Below are 18,082 nucleotides of genomic sequence, written 5' to 3'. Positions count from 1 at the left end.
AGATGAGACACTGGAGAAGACATTGGGTGCTCCTTGCAGTAAAAGAGATTTACAGTGCTGCAGTTGTCTGACAGAAATCTTGCTCATACTGGCTTGTTCTCTCTTGCTCTCTTGTGTCATTGGGTCTTCTAAGTACCGGTCAGGTTTTAATTTTTTAAGGTGAAGATAATCTATATGAGGTATAAGGAAAGATAAATATTAGAACTTAATTTAGAAATACTTGGTCTAGACTAGCAATCCTGAAATCTTGCATGAAAGTTTATGTTAAAACAAAAGCACAGAAAAAGGCATGCCTTTGTACAGCATCCTTAGTTTCATAATAAGCATGCTTTAGCATTGTACTGTAAACATATATGCCATAATATATGCACTATATCAGATATTTCTGTATCAGTCATAAATTGTCGTAAGTTGTCTTTTAAGTTAGCCTGTCTTGATAGTTACGTTCTCAGTAACTTCCTTGCATTCATCTCAGAGCAGTTTCTGAAATGTTTTTGTACGTCTACCCTTGTTTTATTTTTTTGTTCACGCTATTCCTGCATTGATGTGAAAGGATGCATCTCTTCAATGTATATTCTTTTTGGCATTTCTTTCACACTTGGTAGTTGAATTGTACTGAGCACTGTTTTCCAGTGGATGGATATACTGTAGAATTTTTGGGATCGTTTTAGATTTTGCTGAAAGCAGAAGCATTTTTATTCCTGGTTAGCCCGGAGTTCAGTTACTGATGCAGAGCAGCTGCTTTCTGGGAGTTGAGGAGTATTTATTAGCTTGGTTCAGCATGATCATTAGCTGCTGTTTTTGCAAATTGTAATTCTGTAAAAACACGTAGCTTTTTATGTCTTTATGTGATTTAAATTCTTGACGTGATTTAACCACTTTCAGGTGCCACCTTTACTATAGACATCACTGTCATTTTCATGGTGCTTTTCATATGCATCTGAGCTTTTTGCCTTGCTGCTGCTGAAGCTCTCCTATCTTTATTGCCTTCACCTAAGAGGCAATGTCAATTTTTTTGGCAAACCTTTGTCACCCTCAAGATTTTCTGTCCTTCCAGCATACTGCTTGGACATCCTTATGCTTTCAGTCTCTGGATGAAAATGATTTTTATTTAAACGAAGTAGTCTTTTTATTAGTTGCTCTGGTACCCCATCTTTTTTCCTTCCTCTAATGCTTGTTAAAATAAATGAGAAGTAGGCTGCATGACTGAACATTAAGAGAACTTTCTTCTTGATGCAGAGAACTAGATCTGTATGAGCTTCTTTGCTTAGGCAGCTGCTACAATCAATGAACACTATTTGTTTCGAACTTGGAGTTTATCCTCACAATTTCAGGGGAGGTCATGGTGTGATGGAGCTTGTAGATTTCTAGGTCAAATGTACTAGAACATAAGCAGCTTTTGCAGCTGACTTGCTCTTCATTGTAAGTCTCTAAAGGCAGGCATAGATGGTCATTATGTATTGCTTATAAAGAAATATTTCATTTTGTCAACAAAGCTATTTTAGTTATGATTATTTCATTTAGAGATGTCCTAAGACTGGATGCTGCTTTTGGTTTTACTAATGTTGTCTTCAGTTAGACTTTGAGCATTCATTGTTGTCTAGGTGCTTTGGGACCACAAAGGAGTCAGTATTTAAAGCAATTCACTTACTGAGTAAAGACTAATTTTCTTTCATATACATTGAAATACTTCCCTCTCTCCCTGCTCCTTTTCTGCCTCATCATTGAGTAAGAGTATGTGTATATGATACATACATTTATATCTGATAATAAAGCTCAGTTCTAGTTGTAAATTAGATGGCTTCCTTCATTAGGAAACAGTCACTGTCGCATGGAATGGACAGCAGGAAATACATTTTTGGGGGGACTGCTGAATGATGTTTATTTTGTGGTTATGGCTTACTGTGGGTGGTTTTGTTTTTCTTTCTGTATCTGCTAGCTGTAGTTGTGGTAACAGTTGAATGAAAGGGGAATAACTTGACTGTTACTCTGCACAGCCAGCATGGGCTTGGTGGGGATCTGGGACCTGGTGCTACTGCACATTAAAAAAATCTACAGTCTTATATTAGATTGTTTGTTCCATAGCAAAATATGGACTTTTGTGTCTTCTGATCTGAATAATACATTCTCTTTCAGTTCTTAAGGTAACAGGTTGCATACTAGAACGCTATCATTGTCTGAATAAGTGAGAATATATAATGTTTGACACATCACTTTTAAAGAATATAGACATCATAATGAAAACATTTATAGTTTTATTACAATGTTATGTAAACACTTCCCTTTTAGTGCCTCTTTAATTTACTTAGGTTTTTATTTTAGGGAACGCCTTGTGTTCTACTTTTAATACACAGGACATATGTTTCATATTTAGGGTCTTGAACTGCTCTGTTGCTGGCTGCCATGTGTCTGAGAACAGCGATATTCTTGACTAGTGTCTTATTTTTTCTCTTTCATAAAAACAAATGATTCTGCTTTTTCTATTCTGTTTCTTACATTTTGATGGAGCACTTGGAACTGAACTGTTTGAGTAAACAAAACCAAAGACAGTAGTATTTTGCTACGTAATCTTATTTTGGAAACTTGCTTTACCTGATAGCGTTCTCTTAGCTGTTAGCATTTATCTCCATGTTCATGTTGATATGTTAGGTACAGGAAAACATAGGGCTACCTCCAATCTTGTTTCTGCCTGAGTTGCTCTGTCCAGCTCCTGCTTTGCTGGCTACTGTGTAGTAGATGCTAGGGCAATAAGTGATGCTGATTGGCATGCAAATACATAATTGGGATAATTTTGAGTGTCTTCCCTGAATCAGTAACAAGTGTCTGTTATGTGTTTGCACATCTACTGAGGTCTGCTTGGTTTAGCTTTCATCTAACTTGTCTGGTAGGTCCCACACATCATACAGTCTCATAGAGCTGCAGTGTCAGACTGCAGAGGGAAAATGATAGTACTATGTTATTATGCAGTCAGAGTGTCCCCTAGCTTTGTTGGCATTTCAATATGTCTTTACTGAACTTGCATAGAAAGCTTGAAACTTGGCCAGCCTCCACTGAGCAATAATGAAAATGCCAGCTGGAAACTTGGCGTGAGTGTTGGAGAGCTGTCTTTTGTGCAGCTGAATTACCCAGTGTGTCATCTGCCAAGCTTTCCTTCAAACTTTACCTCATAAGAGGGGTAAAGAGTGAATAATTTAACTCTAGTTTGCTAGTGTGTGCAAAAGCACATAGACGTTGTTATGCCTGTCTGCAAGGTACAAATTACATCATTTGTATCACTGAGAAGCATGGAGGGCCATTTATTGCTTCCCATCCTGTTTTTCCACTACCAGTGTGTTTTTTTAATTCTTGTTTATGTATTGTTTCTCCTAATTCTATTTGCAGTAAGTGTTAGTTCTTCATAGCGTTTCTTTCATTCATCCTAATCCTGAAGCATAATATATGCTTTGTGTAGGTGAATAGAAAAGTTTGCTATAAAATTTCTAAGTATTTTATTATGAAATGATTATCCTACTTATATAATAATTCTAAAATATTTATTTCTCCTTCATTTTGCTGCATATGAGAGGCACACATTCAGACTTTAGTGTCGGGTTTTTTTCTGCTAAACTTCACAATTTTTGAATTGAGCTGTGATTAATATGGTTGAAAGGATTACAGAAGTTTTGATATCTATGCAAAAAATCATTTTTAATTTGGCCATTTTGCTTAACAGGCTAGGCATCTTTGAAAATTCCAGACATAGTTTATCAATTTGTACTCTTGTAGTGAGCTCTTGTCAGGTAGCAGAATGGCAGTAGTTAATATACAAGTGTATTTGGTGCAAATACTGGTATGGTTTGATGGGTAAATAAGGACACAGCTGTTGTGTAGGTAGTGTGTGGTTAAATAAGCCTGTTATGTAGTCTCAGATATGAACACTTGTCAGCATTTGTAGGTAGGTAGCAAGGGTGCATTACCAGTGACAGAACTGATCTCATCTGATAAGAGAGGTTGCAATACCTAGATAAAGTGCTTTTTTTGGTCAGCTTGAGGCTTGTAAGATATATTTGTGATGTCCTTTTCTGAGGTACGAATCTGACTGACAGAGAGTGGCTGAATACCCTGGAGCGAGGGACTGCCTTTTCTGGTTTAGATCTTTATCCATGTGAAAAGTCACCACACCACACAGACAGACAGACTGACTGACTCAGATTTGTCCTGCTGAGTTTTCCATTTATCTTTTCTCTCTGTGCAGCTGCTGCTCGTTATGAAGAGGGAGAATCTGAAGCTGAGAGCATTACTTCATTCATGGACACTTCTAATCCTCTTTATCAGCTTTATGACACAGTTAGAAGTTGCCGAAATAATCAGGGCCAGCTCATATCTGAACCCTTTTTCCACTTGCCCTCCAAGAAGAAATATCCTGATTATTATCAGCAAATTAAAGCACCTATTTCATTGCAGCAGATCAGGTAAGAAAACAATGCAAACTACATCTGGTGGGAAACTATCCAACTATTTCTTTTTATTTCTCAATCCTATCTTGTGGTCAAGTTGTCAATACCTAATGGAGTGTATGCCGTCTTCTACATTTGGTTGTTTCTTGTTTCAAGTCAATTTGCATCAGTCTTCCAATCATTTTTTATAGCTGGCTGCTGTTTGGTTTATTTCCCGTGGAGTTTCATTTGTAACGTGCCTGAAGAGTTGCCATATCAATAAATCTGAAGGCTAGGTGGGCATTAGAGATGAAAGTTTCTGCAGAATCCCCCATTATTCTCCTCCCTTGACCCAGATGGATTGGTTACCTCTTACTGCCATGTTTTTTAAATTAATAGTCTTCAGCAATGTGAACTTTAGAAAGATAGTTGCCGTTACATTCCTTTTGTCTAGGTCACAGTGTAACTGTGGAGAATAATTGTGTTGGTTCGTGATGTAGCTAGTCTGGACTGAAGTAAGCACTACACCATTTACAAATCTGAGCCATGAAAGGTACATCAGCTGCCAGAGCGCAGTTGTCAGATTAAAAACCTGAGTGAAAAGAAATGAGCAATATTTTTTCTCTAGTGGTCCAAGATAAGCTAATATGAGGAAGATGTGTCAGGGTCCTGAGTGCATTAACAGACCTTAATGGCACTGGCTAGCCTTGGGTAGCCTTGGGTGGCCCTGGCCTCCCTGCCCAGTGGCCACTGGGGCTCCTGTCCCTGCCTGAGCCACACTGTGGGAGTTCTGGTCCTCCAGCTTTAGTGAGTGAGGACTAGACTCTAACACTGTTCATGGGTTTGTAATCCACTCTAATACAGAGGTCTGTAGATTTTAGTTGTACCATAACATGATCTGCTAGACTTGGGATAGTTGTTGAGTAAGTAGTGTCTTTATTAAATCATAAGTAACAGAAAGTAACAAAGCTGCTTCGTTGTTGGTTTGGTTTTTTTTAATTTGTTCTTGTTTTAACCTGTCAGAGGGTGTTTTGCATGTGCTGGAGAACAAGTATGGAGCTGCCACACTGATTATCTATCCATCAGTGACTTTAAAGCATTTTTTCTTGTCTTAGTACTGAGCTGTTGGCTCAGCAAAGTGTCTTGTCTTGTTTTGAACAAAGCACAAAATGGACTTGATGGAGGGCGGGGGGGGGAAAAGGTGAAACTGAGAAAAATTATTGACAGTTATCAGGAAGCTTTTTGTCTGAATATACCAAAGAGTACCAGCACAAATTATGTATAAACAGATTTAATTGAGAGAGACTTTCCATTAAAAATATACTTGATATCAGTTGTAGGACAAATAATTTGCCATAGAGAGGCTGCTGCACTTCTGTTCTCCTTACAGTGCAGGCAGGTTGCATTGGCTGTGTGAGCAGTACAGAAATTCCATGCAAATGTATGAAGAACTGTAGAAAAAAAAAGACTTCTCTTATTGCCTGATAGCTTAGAAAATAAAAAGGGACAGTCAGTCTTGTAGCTCACAAGTTAAGAGTACAGTATTTATAATAGTGCAACTTCTAGCAAATTATGAAATTCAGCAGTTCTTTAAGTTACTACATAATCTTCACTTCTTACTATACCTACAAAGCCTTGAAGTTGTGCATATGCGTACTTAAATGATGTGCTTTAGCGAAAATAGAAGCTAGCATGGTTTTATTGATACTGCAAATGGGTCTTCTGGTATTCAAAACTGCCACTTATTAGGGGTGGAGGTTTTTTGTGGTTTTTTTTTTTTTATTGGTGGTGCAGTTTTTTGTGTTTTGCAGGTTTTGGTTCTTTTCGAGATGTACATTCAAGAAGCATATCTTCTGTTCACAGATGGGGACAGAAAAGTTAATTGTCCTAGTGAAAAGTTGAAGGTGGTGGAATAAAGCCTGGCATTCCTGTCTCATATCTGTGTTGCTTTGGTGTCTGGCTACCTAGGCTATCCTGCCGGAGTGAACTGTGAAATATGTGGGTGTTGCAAATTTTACAGCTAGTCGTAGATTTCAGTAGGTTTTGTGTGTGTTAAATACAGGAAAACCCTTACAAAATAATATATTATCTCTGGAGGGAGAGTATGGGTGTGTTTTGTTCTAATGAGATGTACATTATACCTATCTCAGCCTCTCAGTCACTTTATGAGCATTATGAACCTCAGTCCTTTCAGCTGAGTGCTGATCCCAAGCTGTTCCTGGATGTGGGAGGTAATCCTGCTGATGGTTTTAGTTTTCTGCGACTTTCCTCCTGACTTGCTCTTTACAGAATCACAGAATAGCTGAGGTTGGAAGGGACACTATCCAGTCCAACCCCTGGCTATGGCAGGGTCACCTAGAGCCAGTTGTCCAGGTTCTGATTATCTCCACAGACAAAGACTCCACAACTTCCCTGAGCAACCAGTGCCAATGTTTGACCATCCTCACAATTAAAAAAAAAAAAAAAAAAAAAAAGGTTTGGGTTTTTTTTCTTGTGTTCAGATGAAATTTCATGTGTTTCAGTTTGTTCTTGTCCCCTCTTGCCCTGTCAGCAGGCACAGCTAGAGGAGCCTGGCTACTTTTTCATTCCCTCCCGTTAGGTGTTCATACACACACTGAGACTCTCCTGCCTCAAACAGGACAAAACTCAGAGCTGTAGAACAAGAACATCCTATTTTAAAAAGAAAGGTGTGATCATGTGAAGGCTGTGACTTTCAGCTGTGCTAAAAGTGCGTGTGGTGTGGAGGTTAGTTTGCAAGCTTAACGTTGCTGGTGAAGAGTCTTTCTGTAATTATAAATTACTGGAGTAGCTGGGAACTAATGCGGGAGAATGTGCTCAGTTACCTGCTACATAAGTGCTAGATCCTGGCATGCTTACAAGAACCGTGTTCCTTATAAAATTTTACAGCGTTAGTATGATCCCTGAGGCAAGTGGGTCAGGCTTTTCTACACCAGAGGAGGGAAGTGGTCCAGGGAATTGCCAGGCAGCAGTTCTCTCCTAAAGCACATCTGAGAGAGTGGTGTGGGTGTACAGGCACTGAAACTGGTATCTTCATTGGCACGTTTCTGTGTCTTGCACTCCAGGAAGCTGGGGTTATAGTTGAGTTGTAAAACAGTGCGTGGATCTAGTGTAAAATGCAGGGGGGTTTGTGTGATGTCTACTTATTTGAGGATTTGAAATGCATTTTTCTTAGAAATGTGGATTCTTTTGGAGAATGGTCTGTGACACAGGAACCTAAACATTACAGTTCACTGCACTGGGATGTGTTGAGGTTCTCCTGAAACTGTGAGATTTGTCGTGGCTCTTTTTGCCTTTGGATCAAATATTAATTATTTGAGTTGACTAATAAATATTGAATAATCAAATACATTTAAGTAAATATGATCATCAATTCAATATCAGTATATATCAAGCCTATTTTGCCACATAATTTAACCAGTTCTAATAATATGACGAATAAAGGAGTGGAACTTAGCAGTCTCATTACTTCAAGGTATCTGGATTAAAGCCTGAATGATTTGTAGAGAATTTTTTTCTTGTTGTTTTCTTTTTTAATAACAGAGCTTAAGCCCATCACAAAATAAGTTCTAAAGTTAAAGAAAAATAACATTTACATTAACATTTTATTGTTGCAGTGACTTTGGAAAAATGATATGACACTGTGTTTCAGGTTGCTTGATTTATGAATGTGCCAACAGGGAAAATACTTGCTACAGAGAAAATGTCTCTGTAATATTTAGAATACCTTGTAAATTTTCACTTCATGTGAGATTTGGCATTTCTTTCATTCCTTTTTGCAGTTAAAATAATTTAATATTTGCTGAATGTTGTACATTTTTTTTAAATCTTTTGTCTATATAATTTTCCTACCTTAGCAAGTACTTTCAGTGCATATTGTATGTAAGGCCTGTATAAAATCACAGGTCCAAGTGAACAAGTTTGCTGATGTATTGTGTAAGATGACCCTCAATAGGGCACTTGTCAAATGCCTTTCCTGATCACGTGCATTCTTTGTTACTGTTCTGGGTTTTTTTCCCTTTAGGAGGCAGGACTAGCACTACATAATTTCTGAATGAAAGGAAAGAAGTTACATGGAACTGGTTTTAGCCCTGTGTTTGAATTTCTTTCTAGGAATTTTTTTAGGCATAGTATGTGTCTAATAAGATGGATCTTTTGATTATATGGTGAGAATATCTTGCTTGTCTTCAGTTCTTTCAGATATTTCACCTGAAAGGGCTGACGAGTTTCCAGCAGACCTTTTAGGGAGTTCAATGCCAGCTTACTGTATGTTTTTTTAATTAGTATTCTAATTTTGACCAAATTTACTGTCATGCCAGTGTTAGTTTGGGCTTAGTGCCTTCTGAAACTGTAGCTTACCTTTTTAAACTATTTTTTTCCCCTCATTTTGCAAAGGTCATTATGTTTCAAAGGATATTCTTCCAAGCTGTACTCATGCTTTTAGGTACAATTCGATCACTCAGTCATTACACAGAAATCTTTCTTAGTTTCTAGCGTGTAAGTTTAGTTTGTATTATATTGGCACTGGCTTTCTGTTGAGCCGTGGGTTTTCTTTGTTTTAGCCTTGTTTTGTGGAATAAACTGATGCTTGTAAAATTCTTTCAGGATTGGTGAGATGACTTTTTAAAAATGCATTGTGAAGCTGTAACTCTGTAACTCTAAGTAACTCTGTAACTTATACTCTAAATCCAGAAAAGGCACGGTACTTGAGTTCTGCTGAGTTTGGGTATAATTAAGTCTGTTCAAAGTACTTCTGTGAATAGCCTTCTTAATTAATCATCCTATTGTTTGCTGACAGCAAGTGTATTGGAGAGGGTGGTAAAGTAGGAGGTTATTTGCAGACTAGAACAGGATTACTTTTGTGCCAGTGCATTTTTTCATTCTTCATATGTGTGGTTGGAAGTTTTCTAGCTTTCCAAACCATATGGGCTAAGTCTGGATTTTTACTTTTGTTGTCAATCTTTTCATGAATACAACTGTGAATGTAGGTTGTTTACTTCAAATCAGATGGCCTGCACCTTGATTGTTTGGTTGTGGATAAATAAATGCTGATAGAAGCAGGATTTTATTTCCTGGTAAGATAATTTGAATGACAGCTCATTCTTCTTTTGTAAGACATTTCCTCTTCTTCTTGTCTTCTGGCTCTAGGTTAAGATTTAAAGGACTAAGATATAATTAAGCTGCTTTTTTTCACTTGTGAGCTACTGTCAGGGCCCTTGCCTTCTCCATCAACTTAAAAAGATTTTGTTTCTACAGGGCCACGAGAGAGCAGAGAATCAGTCCACGTAGAATGGTATATTTAAGGCTAATGGCAACTTCATACGTTTGTTCTGCTTTTTGGTGCTTCAGGGTTAGGCGACTGCATTGTAATGTGCATAGGTCACTACGTGAATACACACAGATTAAGCTAGTGTGGGATATCAAGGCTATGTGGAGAGTGGTCTAATTTTAGACGAAGCATGTGATGGTGGTGTTCTGAGGTCTGCATGAGCTACCTCTGTCTTGACTGGAAGGGTAAAACAAATCCCAGATTTGTTAGCGACAGGTGGCTTGGGATCTGCTGATATGCAGAGTCATCAGTTTCTTTTACCATATCATGACATTGTACAGCACCAATTTAGAATTCTTTTTTTTTGTAAAAATTAAATTGTTTCAGACAGGATATAATAGTACCTAGGAAACACTATTGCCTTGCTTGTTCTGCCTGCAGCTTGCTCTCAATTTGTTCTGCTTCAAAGGATATGGTAAATTCCCCCTTTCCTCAGTTTGATAAAACTGGCACCTAAACATACAGAATTTGATTGCTCAGGTTATGTTAGTTATCAGTAAATCTGATTTATAGTATTGTGCTGACAGTGTTACTTGATAGATTCTGAACTTAGAGGTGATAAGGGAGTAGAGTTGTCTGTTGGCTTTAATATCTCAGGAGGGTGGTCACTGTTGTTGAGTTTTTTAGCCAGTGTAATACTGGACCTTTCAGGGCAGCTCTAAGTTTGGTACAGAACAACTCCAAATAAAAGAGGAGTTAGTACCGAGTGATAGGAGGGAGAAACAATTTGAAGAAGTGGTACTTCAATTAAGATGTGGTCCTTTAGGTTACTCTTTCAGAAAGCTGAATCCAGACCTCGCACAACAGCAGTCAAAATGTGAACTTGCAATTCTGTCATTCTAATTTAGTAAATTAATTGGAGGACTAGGAACTTTTACAGTTTTTATTCTTCCTGCTGTCTAGTCTCTCCAAACTTGTTTTACTTCTCTGGAAGAAGGCAAACATGCCAGAGTTGCACGAGAATGTTTATAAGCTCCATGCTACTAATAGTTAAGCAAAATCTGAGCCAGGAGCTGAAAAGCAGAACTGTTGCATGCAGACTTGCTTACTCGCAAGAGAATGAACTACTGAGTAGATCTTGAGAGGATAAAAAGATATTTTTATCCCAGCTTTGTTGGTAGGATTTCTGAAGCATGATTCCTTGCCCTCTAGCAGCTGTCTTTATCAGTTTAAAGCATTGACTAACAGACTTTTTTCTCCCCTTGGAGTTTGTTGGTCAGCGTTTCTCTCTAGTGCTGCCCCTTAATTGATTTCTGCACAAGACTTGCTTTTGAGGTTTTTTTAAATGTTCTTAGCCTCTAAAGTAATGTAGTTGACCTGAGTACCTTTTTCTAAGATGCAGAATTGCCTTTAGATATGATTTTTGTTTTCTAATCATCCTTTGAAAGTTTGAATCTATTTTATAAACATCTGCAATAACATCATGAAACAAGGAAATTACAGCTTGTTTGCACACCTAATTACCCTGTGTGCCTTGAAAAATTAGAATGTTCTTTAATCTGTTTTGAAAAAAAATTAAAAGTCACTTGTGATGTTTTGGATAAATATGAGCTTATTAGTTGGGGGTTTTGATGCAAGTCTTTGAAGCCTTTCTATTCAATGTTTTCTTGAGTATTCTTTTTAATGATGTGTTAGCTTTATTAACACCAGCAAGTGTTTGTGTGCTGAAGTCCTGTAATTGCTTGTCAACATCCTTGTTGGACTACAAGAATTAATTACGTCCATTTTACTCTGTAGATCTTGCTTTTTGTACTAGAGAGCGTTCAGATTAGGCCACCTTACGTCATCTCCAGCTTTGTCACAGTGGCAAGAACGTGAAGTAGACTCAGTGTTTTACATCCTCGGTATTTCTGAGCCTGTGGATTAGGGCAAAGTAATCCTGAATTTAATGGGCTTTTTATTTTGTTTTTAACTTTTTTAATACTAGTCATGTATATCATGTATACAAATAATTCTTGGAGTTTTACAAGGTAGAAATGCAGGCTGACTTGGCCTTTTCTTTGTGGTAATTTAATTGGTACCCATGCTCTTTTGCTTTTGCGGGGTGTTTTTGGTTGGGTTTTTATTATTATTCATGGTTTTTACTAATCTAACGAAAATTATATTGGTAACTCTGTTTTTTGGAATTGCAGAGTGGGTGAAACTGACAGGGAAACTTTTCAATTATCTGTTGCTTCAATTGGAAACAAAAATAATTAAGAAATAATGCATAAAGGTTTGCAAGATGCTGGTGTCTTAAAAGTCTTAAAAAAGACAGATGAACTTAAAATGGTTTGGTTTAAGTGAGAATGGAACAAGTAATTTTCTCCACATCTTAAATTTAGGATATTTGTCCAAAATTGTCTTTTGCTTTTCTCATAGTCATTGAGGACACACTAGTGCTTCAGATCTGAAAGAAATAAAAAAGAAGTAGGCTACATTTCAGTAAGGCGCATGCAGCTGCTGTCCTGGCAACATGCAGTTAGTTGGATATTTCCTGCAAAATGCTTTTGCATCGTGACAGCTTTATAGACACATGCACTTCTCAGTTTTTATAGCAGTTTTTCCAAGCGTGATTTCCTAATCCTTGGCTGACCAGAGAAAGAGTCCTGTTTAACAGAAGTTGAACATTTGTTAACTCTTTGTTCACTGGTTCAGCTGGAAGGTCACATAGGCAGGCGAGGTCTGGGACTAAAAGATTTATTTTGTGGTAGTGTTTATGCTGCATCAGGCAGGTTCACATTCTGCTAGGTCCTGTAGAAACCAGACTAGGTTTAAAGGCATTGTGTAACCGGTGGGTGAGACAGGGAGCGGGCAAGGAAGGAGATGTGAAGGAGGATGACTGCATTTTGTGTTATGACAGGGTTTTTTTTGTGTGTGTTGCTGCAGATGGCTGTTTTCTGTTGTGTTTAATGAGGTATTGGAAGTCTTAAAAAAGTTGGGTAGAACTTTGACCACTTGAGCAAGGAAATACGAGAAAACAGATTAAGTTACTGGCAAACTTGGTGCACTGATTTGTCTGTTTACCGTATGAAAAATGACTTTTTTTTTGGTCGTTAGTCCTTTTCTAAACTGTTTTCATGTGAAGTGCACTTTGTGGGTAGCACCAATCAACAACCAGGTGGTTCTAAGAGAAGGCAAAAATTGGAGGGAGTTAACATGGGAGGTGATGGGCACTTTTGACTCTCACTGATGAGTAGAATTGACATGTAGGGAAGACAGCATTTGTGGATGTGTGAGGCTAACTTGTCGCACTGACATCATACCCAAGCCCCACAGGTCACAGCTAAGGTATACTGGAGTAGTCTCAGCAGGTTGTACTTGTGCCTCATCTGTATCACATCTCATCTGAGTATGGAAACAGGATTTCAGTTTGCACAGCTTTGAAGAGGGCAGCTTTCAGATTTATTAAAAGCATTCTTTAAGAGGAGATACATTTCTCTAATATAATTGCAACTGGAAGGTATTACTGCAGCATCAGAAAAAAAGAAAACACGTTCCCATAATTAGAGCTCTTTGGATATTGATTTAGCGTGAAAACGAAGATGTTAAAGAACTCATTTGTAATGTGTAATTTGTAAAATACCTAATTGCTGTTTCTGTTGTGCAGAACCAAACTGAAGAACCATGAATATGAAACTTTAGATCAGTTGGAGGCTGATCTGAACTTGATGTTTGAAAATGCCAAGCGCTACAATGTTCCCAATTCTGCCATCTACAAAAGAGTACTGAAAATGCAGCAGGTTATGCAGGTATGTGGAGTAGAACAATCAAAAGGATATAACTTCACACGTGAATTTATTTCCCTAGTGAATATTTTTTCCAAAATAATTTTTAACTAGACCTGTATTTGCAGTAGGATTTTCTTCCTTAGGGGGAAGTATGGTAATGAAGAGCATCATAGGGTGATTTTCCTTCAGCACACCTGCTGTGTTCTGTGATTTCTTTTCATCACTTTTATTCCTTACTATGAGACTTATCCCAATTAAGTTGTAAGAAAATTGATGATGTGAGGGTTTTTTTAGGGTTTTCAGGTAATTGGAGGATCTAAAACACCTTAATTTTCATGAAGTGTTCCAGCTAAGTGCTGCAGTCTGAAATGGCATTGTTTTCAAATTGGCTCCTCAAGATTTTTTCTGACAGTTAAAAAGAATTATAGTGCTATTTTAGTTGGCCAACTTACATTAAGTAAATCACTGGAAATATTTTGATGGTTGTTTAGTCTCAAAACCTGTAATTGCATCTTTCTTTGTGCATCTGTTCTATTCTGATGTTTAATACTGTTCTGGCAATGTCCAGCAGAGAGTTTGGCTTCAGGGATTTGTTCTTTTTTCAGGCAAAGAAGAAGGAGCTTGCTAGGAGAGATGATATTGAGGACGGGGACAGTATGATTTCTTCTGCTACATCTGATACTGGCAGCTCAAAAAGGAAAAGGTACACATTTCTGCAGGTCCTGCAGACCATGACATTGCTACATCTTCTATTTGTTAAAGAGAATATTAAGCCATGGGTTTTAGCATTTGTGTAAGGATTTGTAATTCTGAAACTTAACCTCATTAAGTGTTGTTTCTAATTAATACAAAACTATTTGCTGACTTTATTTTTCTTTGTTGGCCTGTTAGTTGGCAGTTGTTGATATAACTTCAGTAAGTGGCATGGACAAGGTAGTTCCACTGAATTAGGTAATTTTTTCAAATGGATTTCCAGATTTTTGTATGTGTTGTGTTTTTTTTAGCCTACTGTATAGACTTCATAGGTTGCTGGCAATTTATTACTTCTTTTCTACTACTTCTCCAATATATATGACCATATATGTAATGATTGCAGAGTATAATTAAAGTTAACACTATAGGTCAGTAGTTTATTTGGAAGTTTATAGTATTACGCTACAAATATTTTAATTTGGTGAAGTCTCCTGGCATAAACATTTTCATTTTCCATGACCTGAACTCTGCTTGAGGAGTTTTCATCATTAATGTTAGAGAATTGTTTCTTTCTCCCTTCTGAATTTGCACTTCTCAGTGACTTACCTGTCAGCAGCAGGGCCAAAGAAGGCATTTGACACATGGAAATATAATAGTTTGATTATTTTGGATACTGTAATGTAAACAAAATTCATGATTTAAAATATATTCTTTTAGTGAACAATAATGATGCTTTGTGGAATGTTCTTTAACAGTGGTAGCTGTTCTGTAATTAATATTAGTGATGTATTTCACTCCAACAAGGGATGGTTTCTCTAGTCTGCCTTGTGGTATGACTTGAAATAAGTTTCAGTTTCTGATGTTCTTGCAATAGTAGCAACTGCCAGTATAAAACTGTAATTCAGCATCATTCTTTGGTGTTGCTTATGATCTTCAGCTTCCTGTATTTTTAGTTCTTTGTTTTGTCAAAGTGACACTTGTGGAGGGAGGACAGGAGTGAAATAGAGCATCAGCAAGGATTCACTTGAGAGCAATCAAGGAAGTGCAACAATGTACACTCATAGAAAAAATCTGCAGAGAACAAATGTTTATGTGGAATTGGAAGGTGGTGCAGTTTAGGGATGCTAGGAAGAAGAAATGTACTGGAACAGTAAGACCACGGTACCAAATGAAGATCAGGAAGGATCAAATTGCAAAAATTGCTAGTTCTGTGATCTTCAGATTCAACAAGAAGTACTAACCTAATCAAGCAAGTCAGACTGTCATCAGTGTCGTTTTAACCCTGTGTGGCTTTTGATCACCCTGTGCAAGAGAATACAGAAATGTTTGAAAGAAAAAGGCTGTTAGACTTTGTCATCTAAGAACAGTACAAGAGAAAAAGTGGTGTTCATAGGTAAGGGAAATCAAAATGATTCATGCCTGAAGAGAACCTAGAAATGCTTTTGACTTTGTCGGTTCAATACTTGACCAGTTTCACTTGCTGAATGATAGGAAGTAAAAGAAGATTGTAAATGCTGCTGAGAGCAGAAGTGAAGCAATGAGAGGAATTCCAAAATGTTGCTGAAAAAGGAAACTAATAACCCAGGCAAAATTAATCCCATTGGGAAAATAATAGTGACACAGAAGAAAGTTGTTTAAATGTCCCCTTTTGTGTATCAGATGCATCACCTGAACCTTGAGTATTGGCAGGCCTTTCACTATTTCTGCTTTGGTTTTGCTTTACCTACTTCCATTGAACTGAATGTTAAAACTTGGAAAGATGTTAAAATGTGGAATGCAGAAGCATGTCTCTGTTCTGGCATTGCTCATCTGCTACTGTGAACCACTGACTAACATTTTCCAGCAGTGAAGATAATGCAGAAAAAAGGTTCTTAACCTATACTTCTATACATTTTTAATTTTCTCATGTGTTGTGACATAAATTTTTATCAGTTAATTTGCTGACCTCACCAAGGAGCAAGAAGTATCTGAGGCATGAGGCTATTCTAGATTAGGTATATTTTAAATGTAGGAGGAAAAGGTCTAGATGGTGGAATGGATGGATGCAGTTTCAATTCTAGCAGGTTGCACAGTGATCTTTTGCACATTCTGCAAATGAAGGTAGTTTTTGTTGTTGCTGTCTCCACAGATAATATAGTCAAAGTTACAACTACTTGAATAAGTCTTAGAGATTGCAATTTGGAAGCTGGTTTAAAAGTACTTTGTAGAGAGTGCATTTCTAAGAGTACCCTTGGCATCTGAGCTGAGGTTACACATTATTAACGTAAGCTTTCCTCTCTCATATCTGATTTACTTATAGATCAAGTAGTATATGTACAGGGAGCCATACATAACTGTTTTCCTGATAACCTGTGTCTTGTGCTGTCAGATTTCTTGAGACAATCATAATAATAGCTGCACATAGGATGAGTGTCAAGTTTGTGGTGATAACATACGTGGCCGTTTTCTACTTGGGTTTGCAGTTTTGGTGAGCTTTATTGACTTGGAACTTCATTTGACTGTGGTAGACAGATATTTAAGTAATTCAGACCTTTCTTCCTACTATATTCTTGACATCCTTATTTTCTTGTATCTGGTACTGAAGAAGATAAATAATTACTCTGAGATGAATATTAAAGACTTGAGCTATTCTGTATTCAGCAGAGGTAGTCATGAAGATACTGGCTGAGGGGTTTTTCCCCGTTCACACTAGACCATGAGGGTTTGGATTCGGAAGCCTAGTCCTGAATTTTTTTTCTGTTTTGTCTGCAGCTGGACCATGCTTAGAGGTCCTTTTGACCTTTGCACATCTGAAAACTAGTTATTTGTTTTAGGCTGTAGAACACTTAAACTGAATGAGAAAAAGCATACCTTAAAGTTGGTTTCCTGTTTACTTAGCAGGCTGCTGGTTACGATGCTGTCATTATTTGCTAATGGACCTGTGTTTCTAATACACTGTCTTAATGTTGAACTTCTTGTGTGTGTGTGTTTAGGTGGTTGTGGTGGTTTTTTCATGGCAGAGGATAATGTCATTTTGATATTAGTGGTGGAAGTGGGGGGAAAGCCACTGACATTTTTGTTCTTTTCTTTAATCTAACAGCAAAAAAAATATAAGAAAGCAACGAATGAAGATCTTATATAATGCAGTTTTGGAAGCGCGAGAACCAGGCACAGGCAGACGGCTTTGTGATCTGTTTATGGTTAAGCCATCCAAAAAAGACTATCCAGACTATTATAAAATTATCTTGGAGCCAATGGACTTGAAAATGATAGAACACAACATCCGCAATGACAAGTACGTGGGGGAAGAAGCCATGATTGAAGACATGAAGCTCATGTTCCGAAATGCAAGGCATTATAATGAGGAGGGCTCCCAGGTACTGCTTTGATTCTGCAGTCACCCTTACCTCTCTGCTTCTTTGCAGATGTATAAGTTATGTTAGGATGGTTTAGCTTTGACTGTTACTCACATCATTTATGATAATTTTTGAACTGAAATAGAAATACGACTTTTTCTTTCTGCTAATATTTAAAATTCTGTCTTCGTCTATAATTGTAGAAACATGGAATGCAACATCCTCCTTTGCGAAGGTTAGACTTACTTCCTGTTAGCTAAACCTGTTCTTCCACTACAAAGGATGTCAGCTGAATGTTTCCTACTATGTTTTTTAAAAAATAAGCTGGTTACTAAATTCTCGTTATTCATCCTCAGTTAGTCACATGAAGGTATTTGCACAGTGAGTAGTCATCAGCTTGTGATTTGGAGATCAGAACCTCTGAAAAGGGAGGTAGTAGTTGGAAAGAAACCAGATACGGTCTTGTGGAAGTGGAGTGTGTGGGAGATCAGACTAGAAGACCTGACTTGTTTAGTGTAGCAAAAGGAGTCTGAAAGGAATATGCTTTTCATTCACAAATACATTGTAGGGTATTTCTATATT

The 18,082-nt window shown here is 37.5% G+C and overlaps 1 protein-coding gene across 9 annotated transcripts in view; it reads left to right on the top strand.

The window, feature by feature from the left end:
- Positions 1-18,082, top strand: part of PBRM1 (polybromo 1) — a 69,126-nt gene that overhangs the window by 18,633 nt on the left and 32,411 nt on the right. For all 9 annotated transcript variants that reach the window (XM_040590156.1, XM_040590155.1, XM_040590154.1 and 6 more), the window contains 4 exons: positions 4,235-4,451; positions 13,352-13,493; positions 14,078-14,175; positions 17,245-17,521. In XM_040590156.1, coding sequence (XP_040446090.1) covers positions 4,235-4,451; positions 13,352-13,493; positions 14,078-14,175; positions 17,245-17,521 — 734 coding nt within the window. The remainder of the gene's footprint in view (positions 1-4,234; positions 4,452-13,351; positions 13,494-14,077; positions 14,176-17,244; positions 17,522-18,082) is intronic.

Source organism: Falco naumanni, chromosome 4 (assembly GCF_017639655.2).
Source record: "Falco naumanni isolate bFalNau1 chromosome 4, bFalNau1.pat, whole genome shotgun sequence".
In the NCBI taxonomy this organism is placed as follows: domain Eukaryota; kingdom Metazoa; phylum Chordata; class Aves; order Falconiformes; family Falconidae; genus Falco; species Falco naumanni.
The sequence above is the reverse complement of the archived record's forward strand: the minus strand, read 5'-3'. Positions and strand labels throughout refer to the sequence as shown.